The 15,369-nt window shown below is 40.4% G+C and overlaps 1 protein-coding gene across 13 annotated transcripts in view; it reads left to right on the top strand.

Moving 5' to 3' along the window:
* The window catches only part of nav2a (neuron navigator 2a), a 233,087-nt gene that overhangs the window by 185,714 nt on the left and 32,004 nt on the right, over positions 1-15,369 (top strand). For 12 of the 13 annotated variants that reach the window (XM_076885293.1, XM_076885296.1, XM_012924621.3 and 9 more), the window contains one exon: positions 7,330-7,452. In XM_076885293.1, coding sequence (XP_076741408.1) covers positions 7,330-7,452 — 123 coding nt within the window. Of the gene's footprint in view, positions 1-1,911; positions 2,246-7,329; positions 7,453-15,369 lie in introns of those variants that run through there. The other variant, XM_012924626.4, reaches the window with a different exon arrangement.

Below are 15,369 nucleotides of genomic sequence, written 5' to 3'. Positions count from 1 at the left end.
TTTGTCATTTGCAAGCTAGATTGGATCAAACAGATTATGTAGAGAGTAAATTGAGCTGGATTTGATGTTTAAATGGTGCCTTTTTGTCTGTGTGAAAAACATGCTTGTGGTGTGTATTTGGTCTCAGCTGTCTGATCTCTATGGATGATGTGACGGATGGCTGGCAAAATGAGCTTTTATTCAAATGGGAACATGCTGACTAGATTATATTCTTTGTGTTGGGGCGAAGGGGGTGGGGGGGATTGCTGTGTGTGTGTGTGTGTGTGTGTGTGTGTGTGTGTGTGTGTGTGTGTGTGTAAGAAAGGAACTGTGTAGGTACAGCCATGTGGGTGTGTGGGCAGTCTTCCTCTGGGTTAACCATTATTCTCGACATCATCAGGCTTATTTAACGATTAGCTCCATTCCAAGCATGTTAGCGTCCACAAAATAACAGGTTCTTCTGCACAAAAGTGGTATGTTTACCCAGAGAGGAGGAGCTGGCTTTTGGATTAGACCAGTAAACTCTCACACCTCAAGTCTTTGTTACCTCTTAAATGTTAATTAAATCTGAAATCACACGAATTACAAAAGGTGCTTTTTTCCCTCTCTTATCTGTATGGCACGCAGACTCTTGGGGTTGATATTTCTCTGAGCTCCTGGCTTCCAACACAATGTCATTAAGGCTTATGGAATTTAATTTGTGGCCTTCATGGTGAAAATATTATTTGTCCCTGTAAGAGTGAACAATCCACAAAGATCTCTCTGTAAAGTTGCCCCTAATTAATTCTATAAAGTGAGATGTTCATAGCTATGAACAACTCTGATACAATTTCTACTTCTGCAACCAAAACAGTTAGAAACATTACTTGAACTAATTCTTTAACGCCTGTAACAATATTTAGTAGCATAAAATAGCTGTTAAATAGCAATATATAATAATTTATAACATGTTTTAATTTTCTCTTGCGCTTTTAATTAAAACATTTGTAGTGTTGGGGGAGTATGAACCAGTATAATATTCTGCAGCTGCTCTTTAGAGCTGTCCACGTCTCACATGCAGGCCAGTTAGTTTTTGGGACACCAATAACATTCCTGCTTTGAAAGGGATACCTTCACTGAACACGTGTCCCTGCTAATGAACACAAAACACATGAAGTGAGCCAGAGCAGGTGAGCTAATGCTAATCTGGACATTTGCTAAGTAAGCACAGTGAAAGTCACCTTGAATTTATTATATCAATAAGTCCCCACAAACATACAAATATTTGGGTCAGCCCCTAATTCTGCTAGAAGTCTCTGCCGGTTAAAAGGGAGTTCTTCCTTCCCACTGTTGCCAAAGGCTCTCTTGGTGGTCAAGAGCAATCAGTGGTAAATAGCCATAACAGTAAAACAATTTATAGCCAAATATAAAAAATAATTATTTAAAAGACATCAACCTCCACATTATATTTACTGGGGTCCAGTAACTGTATTTGTCTTTTTATCTGTTTTCAAAGCCTCAGGTATTTTTTTTTCTTGCTGTTTTACATTTTATGGAAAAAATATTGCGATAATGTTGGGAGGTAAGTCAACAATGAAAACAAGTTGCAGCTCTAGAAATGTCTAAGGAATCTACATTCTTGATTGCTTAGAAACGTCTTGAGACATAACAGGTAATTTATTTAGCATACACTCAATCCTAGTAGACAGGCAGTGTGACTGACGGCACCACTTTTACTATTTACAGTGGGGGGTTTTTATCAGTCACCAATCACCCCCACCCCCTTCTCTTTTTTTCCCTTTCGCTATCTCTGCTCATGGAAATGTGGGGATCTGTCTCCTTGGCTCAGGGCTATGTGGCTGATATACCACTCCCCCCACTCCAATTCTTCCCTCCTCTCCCTCCTCCAACCTTTACAGACAGACCCAACCTCCATTCAGGAGAGAAAAACATGTGGAGCAGGGGAGCGAGACTGCATATCAACACTGAGTTTTCACAGAGCAGGACACACTACCAAACAGTCAGGGCTGCACCTTAGTATATACATGGAGAGTTGCTGGGTGCTTTGCATTTATCTCTGATATCACCAAACAGGTTTTCACCTGGTGATATCACAGCAGATCTCACACACGCGCAGGACCAGACTTAGTAACAGCAGACAGAAGAAGCCAGACAGTAAAAGACAGTTGACATTTCTTTGGAGATTTTCATCAGCAAAGATCAACACACACCTGGACTTGTTTATTTTTCTTCGGACTAACTGTTTAACCATGTTCAAGGCAGACAGGTATGTCTGAGTGGAGTAGGAGCTGTAACTCCTGTTTGTTTGTTTTTTCCGTAGTGTGACAATATGGGAGTTAACTCCTGTCTGTACCATAGTGCATGCATTGTTAGTGAGTCAAATATATCTGCAATGTCATTTACCCACGACTCTCTCTTTCTGTTAGTTGCTTGACTGTGTAAACTGTACCTGGCTGTTCAGTGTCAGCCCATAAAGTGTCTTGTTTGGACACGTTTCTCCTGCTGCAGAGGGTTACAGGTTAACAGGCGTCTGAAACAAGAGGAGAGGCCCTCAGTTAGTTATTAGTGTCAAGGAGTAACTTGTCAATCAGGAGCTTTGCTTATGTATGTGAGTGGTTGTGTGTGTCACCGTCAAGGTGACTTTGTGTTGTGATGACGGATGCTTCCCATAAAGGGCAGCAAATCCCCCCATCCAAGTTGGTCCTTTGTCAAAAGAGAATCCCAGTACCTTCAGTGTCTGTGTCTTTTGTTGTTATAAAAATCAATTGCACTCAAATCATATCTGGGCTATGTTGTCTCTATGATTTTTTTTTTTTATTCTTAAACATATCCCATTAATTTGTTTGATATTTAGTAGTCCATGGGTCATTTGGTTTAATGTTGACAGTTTTATTTATTTATTGCTCAAAATGTTGATAGGCACCAGATGATTTTAAATCAGTAGCATCAGCATATGGGCCATTACCATGTTGTTGTTGTTGTTGTTGTTTTTATCCAGGGTTAGTGCATCTGGACAAAGGGATGAAGCGCTAATTTATGAATTATGGGTAGCAAGTCTTGTTACCAAGCAGCAGCAGGATTTGTGTGGGTGAAACTGCTAATTAACACTAATTTAAAGACTAGGAAAATACTACAATTCTACATCTTGGATAATCTTTTCCACACAACAGACCGTTTTATTTGTCAGCTGTTATTAAAAACCAACAGAAATTAGAAGAGGTTAGACCTAGCAGCCAACAGCTCCCTTTTGGCACACCTGTCAGTTAAAGCAGTCGAACACCCAACTTTAAGCCTAAGTAGTGGATTGGATAGTAAGTACAGATGGACTGAAAATCAGAGTGAAAGAGAGAGGAAGACATGCAGCAAAGGGCCACAGGTGGGATTCAAACCTTGGCCGCTGTGTTCTAGGTATGCAGCATGTAGTTGCCTGCTCACGCACTGATCTACTATCCAGTTTATATCCAATAATATAATACCGGTATGTTCTCTGTGAATACTTTATGTATGTTTTTGTTTTTTAACCAGGCAGCCTTTTAATGCTGTTTAGCTGGACATGTTGACATTTGGCATCCTTGAGGACTGATTGACATTTGTGGCCTGCTTAGAGTGGCTCTTGAAGGAAATGCAGTTTTTGGACTTTCTGAGTTAGCTTTATTTCTCAAACCTGAAGGCTACTGCTGCATATCACTGCATTATAGCTCAAAAGGCACGGGATTTACCAATACCAGTGTTTCATGGTTACAAAATCTGATATATAGGCCAATATTTTTTTTTCTTTTATACACATGGAGCATGAACAGTTTTCCTTAACATTTATGATATGTGTGATTTGATTCATTACTAAGATAATATGACATTGCAGTACAAAAACAAATTGTAGACAAATACTAAATGCTATTAAAGTAATAACTGATAAACACTTGGTCTATAAAGATACATTGTCCATATCAGTGCAATCCTTCCAACCAATGCCTGCAGATGCCGGCCGCCAGAGGCGGAGCCAGACATTTGAAACACCCGGGGCTTAGCCCTAAAGGGTGGTATGCATGTGGGATTTTATTTTTTTTATTTTTTTTAGGGGGGGGGGGGTTTAGAAATGACTGAAAGATTAATTGGCTCTGTTTTGAGTTTTGTTCAAAAAAGAATGACTTCATATAGGGAAAAATATATATCACATATGCAGGTCACCTTAAACTAGTTTTTTAATTAAGCAGCAAGGCAGAACAAAATCAGGGCTGTATCAACACACGAGGACTAAACCCCAATTCAACCAGACCCAGAACTGATCCAGAATTAAAACAGGACTATAACAGTTCAAAATCAGGATTACTTAGGATTTAACCAAGACAGAACCAGAATCAGAACTAGATGATAGTAGAACTAAAAATCATCATAGACCTGCACTACACTTGTTTTTTTTAATTCTACCAAAGTCCACTATTTAGATTGAGAAAAGTTTCTATAATTATTTAGCCTTGTTGTGCAAACAAGCCTGCATAACTTAATAAATATAGAATTTGAAAAATAGCAAACCTAAAAAGAAACACTAGGTACGAGATACATGAGGACCTATGATACGGTGATACTTTTGGTAAACAACCATTTGACTAACATGTGTGTCTCACCTGCTCTTGTTCCATCTCTGTCCTGTCCTCATTCTCCTCTCTCTCCCTCTTTGTGCTGACAATCATCAAATATACAGATATTTACACACTCTTCAGATCAAAACACAAACACTTTTTTAATTGTAACATCAAATTAGACTAAATGTTTATTTTTTTAGATTGATAAATATAAAAAACATATTTGTTAACTTTAAGAGTAAAGAGAGAAACTATCTGTATTTCTTAATTGCAAATGGCACCAAATTGTATTCAAAATTGAGCCACACTTATGGAGCTCCACGATTCTTTTTCTGGTGTTTTGGTTGACATCTCTGGATTTTCCCTTTTTAAAGAAACAGGCTCCGTGTTTTGCCTTATATGCATCCACAGGTGTGCCACCAATTTACTCACATGGACTCTACTAACCTATCAGAAGCTTCTTCAGCTCAGAATGGAATCGTCTGGAGTTTCTTATTAATTAACAATAAACTTAGTGTATATGTACTCCTAAATTTGATGAAAGTGATAAAAAATAGACAGCTCTGTCTCTCTTTATTCTAACATTTAACTAATTCAAAAGATATTTCAATATTTATTTATCCAAAACAAAACAAGTTTACTCTAAATTGATGTTATACAGTAAAAAAAATGTTCTTGTGTTTTCCATAAAGTGTATGTAAATATCTGGTTTCAACTGTGAATATACTGCTGTGTATTGAAGTTCCTCTTGTTTTGCATAGAAATATACTGAACAACATACAAAGCATAATATATAAAATACTACCTGAGTTTTTTCTTTGAAAGAAGCTCCTTATGTCCATTCTTGTATATCAGTGCATTACTGAAACCGATTTATTTAGCCGTGGAGGGTAACAACTGAAAATATGACATAAACACACATGTAAGCTGAGACTCTCTAAAGAAACAGCATTGTTGTTGTTCGGCTTTTCATTTCGCCATTTCTTGATTCACTTGAAGAGCAAGTAACGTAATATGGGTCAAGTGATCAGTTTGATATCAATCTTTCGTGATACATCGTCATATTTACATTATTTGTACAGTACGAATGATTTGCTTTGGTACCTGGTCAAACTTCAGTTCTCCTCTGTCTGCCTAGCTCCGTTTCTCCAACAGCGCACTCGTAGGCAGCAGCTGCCCCGCCCCGCTTAGTGCCTGAGCTCGGATCATACCAATATTAGGGGGGATTTACGCACAGTCGTAAATTCCCACAGTGTGCACTATGTGCTTCGAATATTGTGTGTAGTTTTTTGCTTTATACAGTTGTCAGCCAGGCATCTAACTATGAAAAAATTACACTACAAAAGACCCCGGGCTTCTGAAAAAACACCCCGGGCTTAAGCCCAGTAAGCCACCCCCCCGCTACGCCACTGCCGGCTGCCCTTCCCTGGGTCTGGTTCTTGTAGAGGTGTCTTCCTGTTAGAAGGGGTTTTTCCTTTCCACTGTTACCAAATTCTTGCTTGTAGGCGGTGTCGTCTGATTGTTGGTTTTCTCTGTATTAATGTACAATATGAAGTGCCTTGAGTGTTAAATACATTGAATTAGTGCATATTTAGTTTAGTTTTATCACTTGGCAATTCATAATACATTACTACCAGACAACTTTTAAAAAAGCTTGTATAATTCTCTCTTCTGGTTAAGAAAGTATAACATTTGATACTTTTCAGGTTGGTTACTTAGACACAGTTACATTTTCATGCTGCTGGGATACAGCACACAGAATCTGCTTCCGTGCTGATTCCATTTGAGTCACATACAAAGAAGCTCTGTCTGTACGAAACACTGTACTGTGTGTATACTGTATACACATTTAGGTACAAATGCGCGTTTGTCTGTGCGTGCAGGGTTTCCTCTCACCGAGATCTACATTGAGATAACGCATAACTGTTTTAGTGGTCGCGCTTTTGCTAGGCTTCTTTCTCTACTCACATCACTGCATACACAGAATCATCAAAACTTCAACGTTAAACCAGCAAACATCTCATTAAATTACACCCGGGTTAAAGGAGTCAATATTTAGTTCCATTAGGAAGCTCCTCCACAGGTAAATATTTGGGGAATTAGTTAGTGTTGTTTTAGTTTGAATGGGAATGTTTATGTAAGTGCTCATGGCCTCAGCGTTAGCCACAGGCTGTAACTGCTGCTCACTGAGCCTCCGAGGCCAGCAAGCAATAAATTGAGTCCTTTCAAATATAATTTTCCGTTACGAAATGAAGTGAATGCCCTACTTAGCCTGCACATATAAATACAGTACAAGTATTTTTAGCTTCTTCTAATGCTTAGTTACTCAGTCAATCATAATATTCCAGTCTGGTGCACTGATGGTCTCAGTATTGGTGATGAATTGCAATGTGCTTCCTGTAGACATAGAGAGCAAACTGTCTTCTAAGCAGTTTTTTCTTTTAAAGGCCACTGTTGTTGAACACTAGCCACATGAGAGAAATGTGTCCTTAGTTAGTTTGCTGTCTCCAGTGTTGATGTGGGAGGTTTTTGCTCTATTTAAGCCTGACTGATGAGAGCTTCACCTCAGCCAGAGAACTACATGGATGTGGCTTCCTGCTCAATAAGACATTTATAACAAAAGCAGCCCCAGCAAGAAGACAAGTGTCTGTTAAGTCGTCCCATTATCTCAAACAAAGTGGCGCAACCTCAAATCATCCTCTTTGAGGTCTGTAATTATATATGTCAGAGTTACTTATTTCTAATACGTTTTGGTTGTCTCTTGCAGCTACATGACTGATGGAGGTTTGGGATTGTACACTCGGCGCCTTAACCGCCTTCCCGACAGCATGGCTGCCGTTCGAGAGACGCTCCATCGAAACGCGTCATCGGGACAGGGAGATGCTGACAGGTAGGTCTGAAATATCTTACCTGCTTCTTCTCTTAAACTTCTCTTAAGCTGTGTTGCAGCTTAATATCTTTAAGTGATCAGTTCAACTGAGTTTCCAATCTATAGGCTCCATTTCTCAGGAGGCCTTTATAAACCTACTATCGAATGCACTGAGCTTGATGTGTTTGTCTGAATGAAAGACACATAAATATAACTAGCCGGTCACTTGGCTCATGTCTCTGGTTGCAATGCTTTTTGCTTGTTTCCTGCTGTCACTGTAGAAAATGTAAATTTATTATCCTGCAAGTGAAGGTGGCATGTAGAGATATTGTGTTGTTCTGGGACAGGGAAATATTCAATGAGGTCATCCTGAGGTGTGGCACAAAAACAGTGCGTCTGAATGAAATTGCGAAACTTCTTGACCATGGGCTAAACAAGGTGTTTTTACACATGCAGGTCGAAAAATTCACTCGAACCGTGAAGGATACATAAAAATCAGTCTCTGATTAAACATTTGTTAAGGTGGCCTAGTTTCCGCTTCTTCACATGCATTTCAGTGAACGACTGAAAAGCAAATGCACAGTTACAGTATCCACTAGAAAATGTCTGCTTTTACCCATATCAATGATAAATAAAAACACACAGAGCGATGCACATTTTCGGGTGGATTTGATTATACTCGTTCAACTACACAGGACATAATGCAGCGAGCTTTACGGACACCACACCGCTAATGTACGTAAACTCATCCTAAACGCAAGTTTCTGTGTTATTGGGATATGTGGGCCACAACATGTAGTAAAATGAGAATATCGCTTGAATATTTTTATATCTGCGGGACTTTCTGAAGCGTCTCGTTTCAGTGCAAGTAATTTGGTGAGACGTTGCCGTCTTTGTCCTGTCATCGAGCCGTAGAAGGATTTTTGTTTTCTGGCAAGTTGACAGAAGGAAATGAATGAAGGCTGAGCTGAAACCATGTTACCAGATAGTGATGGGGGTGGTGGAAAGAAAGAGAAATAGGTTGGGGGGATGGAATGAGCTTGTTATGAAGATGAACTGCAGAATGGATGAAGGTGGTAATGAGAGTAAGGGATAAATCGTGTGTGACAAAGGGGACTATACTATAGCTTAAGATGCGGCATTGGTCTTCTCAACAGTATCCCTTTGTCAAGAAAATGTCTATATTTGTGCTTCGGTGAAGTGTAGAAAACAAAAGCTTTTAAACCTTTTTAATTTCTTCACTCTTAAGTGGATGTGTTGTGTTGTGTTGCTTTGAGGGTTTCAAGTAGTCTTTGTCCATAAATCCTCAGGTGTGGCTAATTTCCTGTCTGCCAGACTTTTGACCTTCGCCCCCTTGCTACCTTTTACTCTGTACACACACACACACACACACACAAATACACTGTCCTTCACATTAAACTGCTCCAGCCCTCAGGTGGGCCTTAAAACAAACTGTCCTCCTTCTCACCTTTCATCTGTCCCCTCCCTATCATCCTCCTCCTTCTCTCTTTACTCCATCTCTCCTCTCACCTCTTATTTTTCCTCTTCTAAGTTGTTTTGATTAGAGTGCAGCAATGAGAAGAAACTTAAAGGCAATAAAAAAGATAAGTCAGGGGGTTTCCCTTTTGTTTCCATTTGATTTTGTGCTTTAATGTTTCCAGCCTAATTTTTCGGTTCAAAAGATTAGAGAAAAATTCAGATGGGCTTTCAAGAGGAGATGAGGTGACTGCACTCCTCCCGCCCACACCTCCTCGCCCCTGAAGCTTTGCCTGATAAATGTGCTTACCACTTTTACTTTGAGATTAATTAAGAGAGCTGAAGAAGCAGCTCATGAAATATATTAGCATAATAAACAGAAACTAGTGGAGCTGCAGGATAAAGAAGGGTGACTGGTTTTCTCTTGTATAAGATAAAGCCAGTTTAATTCACAAAAGGAGGGTTAACAGTGCAATTTGGGGCTGGTGGAGGAGAACCAGCACCTTACTGTCTCTGTGTGTGCTTTGTACAGTTTATTTGCGAGTGTCACAGTTGAACATGTGATCTTAGAGGTATGTTTATCTATATTTATTTACTGGGTATGGTTGCCACCAGGCTGTAGTTGCCTTTAATGCATTTTCTGGTTTACAATGCAGCCGAGCCTCCCAGAGGAAGTCGGGCTGGGGGTAGGTGTCTAGTGTTGTTGTGGCACCGGGGCAAAATGCTTGTGACCCCAGAACGAAGAGGTCACAAGCTTCAAAGGCCCGAGGTTCACAGTTAAGAGCGTTCCAAACGTCTTTAAGCTTCTGCGCTAAAACCCTCCAGATCAGGCCAGTGCCGGGCTAATAAGAAGTGAAGGATGCTGGAAAACACGGTATTGAACAGCATATTCTGACAACAGGGAAACCACACAAAGTAATTATGAGAGCGTCAGTTGTGGTCTGGCTGTTTGAAGTGCAAAAACTAGTTTGACCAACTGTCAGATGTATGCAAAGGAGAACATGGAAACAAAATGACTCATGGGAGAACAGGGCCTGCTATCCTGAGTGTATAGACAAAGAAAATAGAGGCTAGAAAGTGTGTGTGTGTGTCAGTGTGTGTGTGTGTGTGTGCGCGCACGCGTGTGTGTGTGTGTGTGTGTGTGTGTGTGTGTGTGTGTGTCTGAGCATGCTTATCCCTGTCATTTATCTCTGTGGCCGGAGAAAGAGGAAGCTATCCATAATGGCCTGTCTTCTGCTTTGGCTTCTCTTTGTTAAAGCAGACAAAGGGATGAGGTCTTTGTGGTGTGAAAATGCTGTAGCAGTGAGTGTTACAGAGACTAACCCTGTGATTCCTGCATACAGGCGTTGGGGATATCATTACTCTATCTCAAATGAGGACGTGACAAAAAGAAAAAAAAACAAAGGATCACCACACATAACTCAGTTTGAGACAGTTTTCACACGAATCAGTATAATGTGGAGTCAGAATCCTGTTAATGATTTAGGGTTCTGCGAATAGGCTCTATGTTTGTCTTGATGGTGTCTACACAAATCGCCGTGGAAAACAGACACGATAATACATAAAGTCTCCATTTTTATTGATATATTATTTGTTTGATAGCTGAGAAAAATGAATTTATATTGAAATAGACCAAAGTATGTCAAAAACTAAAACATTGCTTTCAAGTACAAGCACAAGTGCTGTTTTGTGGCTGGGTCAGATCACTCAGATCATCATTGTCAGAGTGTCTTTCAATAAGCGCCTTTCCTAAAAGGTTTTAAATCAAGATCAGAGACTTGGTAGACTTCCAAAGACTTCAGAGAGTATGTGTATATGAGTTATAGATACAAGTACTTACAGGGAACAGCAAACAGGGTTGTCTTGTGATGAAATATAATTTGGATTATAGACTATTCCAACAACAAAGACACTGTAGTCCCGAGGTAACATAAAGAACAGGAACAAAGAAAGTGCTTGTTTTTTTTTTTTTTTAAATGTCTGTGTATGTTTTACAGGCTTTGTGTGATGCTTCTTAAGAGCAGGATTACACTCATGTTTCAGAAGCTGTTTCTCAGTCTGTTACCTTTCATTGTAGATTTGTTTCCTTTGTAAAGTATTTTGCATTACCCTAATAAACTAAAATAAACTTACCACCTTTGACTAAGCCTTTATGCCTTTCAAGATATTCAGATCATTGTTAGAAGTACATCTAAATACTCCTCATTTATTGCAGTAATGCTTCAATAGGGCTCAATAATGCAAAGAAACACAGGAAGGCCTTGGTTTAATTTTTAGCACAGACTATGATGGACTGGATTGGCGAATTCCCACATTCCTGGAACATCACTCTGCAGTGTGAATTGTGTAAGTCCACTGTGATAACTTGCCAGAGCTGTAAAATCCCTTCTCTTGTTAAGCTATTGTGCAATCTCTCAACATCTGTAACCCAGCCCGGTTGTTAAATGTTGCTGTTCTAGTTTCTGTCAGTATGGACTACCTGCAGCTACCTGGTCACTGGTAGCTCCTCTGATTTGCTCTTAATTGTTTATCCTGGGGGCCGAAACTCATGTCAGCTCTCACAGGGTGAGAAGCAGGACACACCCTGGACAGGTCACCAATCTATTACAGCGGTAGCACAGAAGAACTCAGCAGTTCATATTTGTCTTGAAAGTGTGGGAGGAAGCTGGAGTAACTGGAGAGAACACATGAGAGCTCTCTGGGTTTGAGCAGGTTCCCTGTTGGCCTGCTGAGCACAATTGTGAGGCAACCACTGCCTCACAATTGGCAACCACAGGCAACAAAGTCTTGTTTAATTCAATATTTAAATTATTATGATGCGTTTTCAAAGGACTTTATCTGCAATCCTATCATGCAAAAACAAATGTGCGTATCATGGACTTTGATACTTAAGAAATCTCTGATGATTTTATTTGTCAGAAAATTGGTGCCTATGTTTTTTGAAAGCACATTTGCTGGTTTCCAGTTTGTCTCACTGCGCTTCAGTCCCACCTGCATGAGAGCTGAAGTTGTTTAGAACATGCCCCGAGCCCCAATATCTTATCTCTCCTGTCTAGACTTGAGTAGGTTCCCTGTTGGCCTGAGGTAGGGGAAGAAAGAGCTTCAACTTATACCTCATAAGCTCTTTTCCTCAGCTACCAACAGCTGGCATGCCATGTGTCTCACACTTTACCTGTCTATCTCTGTCTGTCCTCTGTAACCCCACCTCCACCTGCTCTCACTGGCTTAGCTAAGTGAATGTGTGTGGAAGGTTTCCGAGCTCTGACTAAAATAATTGCTAGATCAGTTTTTACCTTTTCTTTATGACCCATGTTCCCTGAAACCAGGAGAATATGTTAACAGACATACATGGGCACAGCTGCATCTGGTCATACTTTATACTGTCTTTTCTTGGTCCTGCTGGTTGGCGTCATCAGCCTGTCACTGCTGAACACAGCTGCTGTTTATCAAGACTTAACTAACAGTAACCCATTAGTTTTTGTGTGTTTGTGTGTATGTTGGACCTCAGCTCCAGTCTAGATTATCAGAAGGCCTTGGTTAATGATGGCAAACGGGTGCAGGTTGCAGTAGTGATAGATTATCAGGATTAGGGAGAAAATGCTGCATGATTTTTTTGTGCCATTATGTAAAATGTTGTGTTTGGAATTAAGTTAAAGTGCATTTTTTGTGAAAACAGTCTGCTTTGAGAGCTGAATTTGAGCTGCAAAGCTTATATAAAGGTTCCAAGGAATTCCACCAATTCCACCGTTATTAGAGCTTTTTCATCTTAAGGATATAATTTAAACTCCTTCTCATTCTTTGTTTCTGTTGATTGTCCAAGATTTTCATGTATAGCTTAACCCTGTAACAGGGTTCCAGGTGTACAGGGTTAAGCTATCATGTTTGTTACCTCTGCATCATCAGTGTTTTATTTGTTTAAGGTAAAGATACTGTGAGCAATAAATTGAACAAAAAAACCCAGATGTAGCAGAAATGATTCAAATAAAAACTCATATATGCAAATTAATATTTAATTTCTCAACACACAAAACACGTCAGGTTTTTTTTGGTTTTTGGTTTTCAATTTTATCCTTCAGGCCTTACAGGATTAACATCTTTGACCCATTGGTGGTGCTAAAGTGCTCCAAGTGCCAAACATGAACCTTGGAGAAAAGAATCAGGAATGTCCCCAGTAGGGATGGGTATCGTTTAGGTTTTATCCGATACCGGTGCCAAATCGGTACTTTTGAAACGGTGCCGGTGCTCAAACGGTGCTCAAACCGGTGCTTAAAGAATGGAGAACACAAAATTGGTCCAAAAACCTCTCATGTTCAGCTGGTTTTTTGTAAAAAGATAACAATGTTAGCCTTTTCTGCAGCTATGGGGCATATATGGCATCACTCTTGGCTTTAAGTAGTGCTTAAACAATGGAAAAAACACAAACTTTGTCCAAAACCTCTCATGTTTAACTGTTTTCCACTTTTTCTTTGGTCATTTTAGCCTTTTTGGCCAGGGTGAAGGGAGTATCTGCCATCAAACAAGAAGACAGCCGCATGTAGCTATGATGAGGTTTGCTAGTTCACCTTACATGCATTAATGTAATAACGTGGTTAGCCTACTCAACGTAAATTACACACGAACAACATTAAGCTACTCGCCCAGAGAAGAACGGCTGCTGCTGCCGTCATCATCCGTCATCATTTCTGCTACACTGACAGGGCTAGGGGCCAGGACTCTCCTCTTCGTGTTTTTGGGGGATGTTGCTAACTCCGGGTCCAATAACAGGCAACCCACGCACAGTAGATGTGCTCGGTGTGAGGTCTCGCAGCAAGCTATCATACGGCGCATTTCTGGGCTTTTTAAAAAAACGCTATGCGTCGCCAGGTGTTTCATCGGATTTGAGGTGTTACCTCCTTTGACAGTATCACAGTATCAGCTTAAAGCACTTGTTGCAGGCTGCTGAGTTTGCATATTTTGCTGTGAAGTACAGCCAGACTTTTGACCGCTTCGCCTTGGACATTTTAATCTGTAGCTCTGCTCTAAAAGAACGTACGTACCTGGACCCGCCTACTATCCTCGGAAACGTAAAATTATTGGCTAGAAGTGTATCACAGCTCAGGAAAAAAAAGCACCGAAATAAAGCACCGAAATGTGCGCTGCTTTTCGGTCTGGTTACTACCGTTTATGTCAGAACCGGTGCCATGATGGCACCGGACACCGGTACCCATCCCTAGTCCCCAGTGAGATTTTCTTTACTGTATGGTTCTAGACTGTAATTAAACAAAAGAATGAAAAGGTATCTGTAACTGCACACATTCACCCCGTGAGTTAAAAAGCCTCTCCTTTGTCTGCTCTATCCTTCTACAAATGCTCACTCATAGCACACAATAAGCAGCCAAATATTTTTCTCTCCAAATGTCCAGACTCTCACAAAGCCTTCGACTCCCCCTCGATTGCTAAATGCTTTAACTGCCTCCCAGCTACAGTCATGCTAAAAGCTGTGCTCTGCTATATCCCAAGGGGGCAGGGGCTGCTCAAACCATGCAGGCCAGGCATTGCGGGGCTTCTGGGAGCCGTCTGAATCTGAAGCTGTTCGATGCAAGATGTGAGGTCAACTGTGTTTCCAAGTTAATGGTACTCCCACACACATGCTGCAGCTGGCATAAGATGCTATTCCGCCCACATGAGAAAAAAAAAATCTCTATTTTAGTCAGTTCAGTTGCATGTTCTTTTTTTCCCTAAAAGTAAGACCTCTCCTTGACAGTTATTGTAGCTCATATCCTTAATTTTTAGTTTGTGTTAGGGGGTGAAATTGATAAATGTTGAGGGTCAATCGATGGGGAAGAGCAACATAATATGAGAAGAAAGAAACCCACAGAGACAGAGTCTTAAGAGAACTGATGTTTTTGTTGCTATGGATACTGCATCAGCAGAACACCAAACACCTACCCGCTGGGCACACTGACAAGCACTAAAGAGGGCGGGGCTGCTACTCAGGTAAATTCAAGTGTTCTCTTTTTGTCAAACATTGCAGCTCTAACAGCCACAATCGTTCTTTCCCCATCCTTCCACCCACTTTTTTTTAAAGTACTAATGACCCATAGAGGGCAAAACAAAAAGCTTAATATGGGATAAAAGTTGCTGCCACAGGCAGCTGAACAAGCTACAAGTCCAGTCGTGTGGTTTTTTTTTAAGGAAAACAAAGAAGCCAGAGATGGTCCCTTGTCTCTGGTCCAATATGGAATCTGACCCAGACCAGGAGGTGATAATAGATGGGGAATGCAGATCAAACGAGCATTAACTAATCTACAGCGAGTGGTTTGTGGAATCAGCAACACAGAGTAAGTTTTAACTCTCCATACCTTCCCTGAATCATATATTTTCCATGTTAGCTTGAATTCAGATGGGGAGTAAGGGAGTGGGGTTCGTGCAGGTTGCAGCTTTAAAGTATTAAGCTGATTATCCACGTTTCACCATGTGAGC

The sequence above is a fragment of the Maylandia zebra genome, linkage group LG1, assembly GCF_041146795.1.
Source record: "Maylandia zebra isolate NMK-2024a linkage group LG1, Mzebra_GT3a, whole genome shotgun sequence".
NCBI lineage: Eukaryota > Metazoa > Chordata > Actinopteri > Cichliformes > Cichlidae > Maylandia > Maylandia zebra.
The sequence above is the reverse complement of the archived record's forward strand: the minus strand, read 5'-3'. Positions and strand labels throughout refer to the sequence as shown.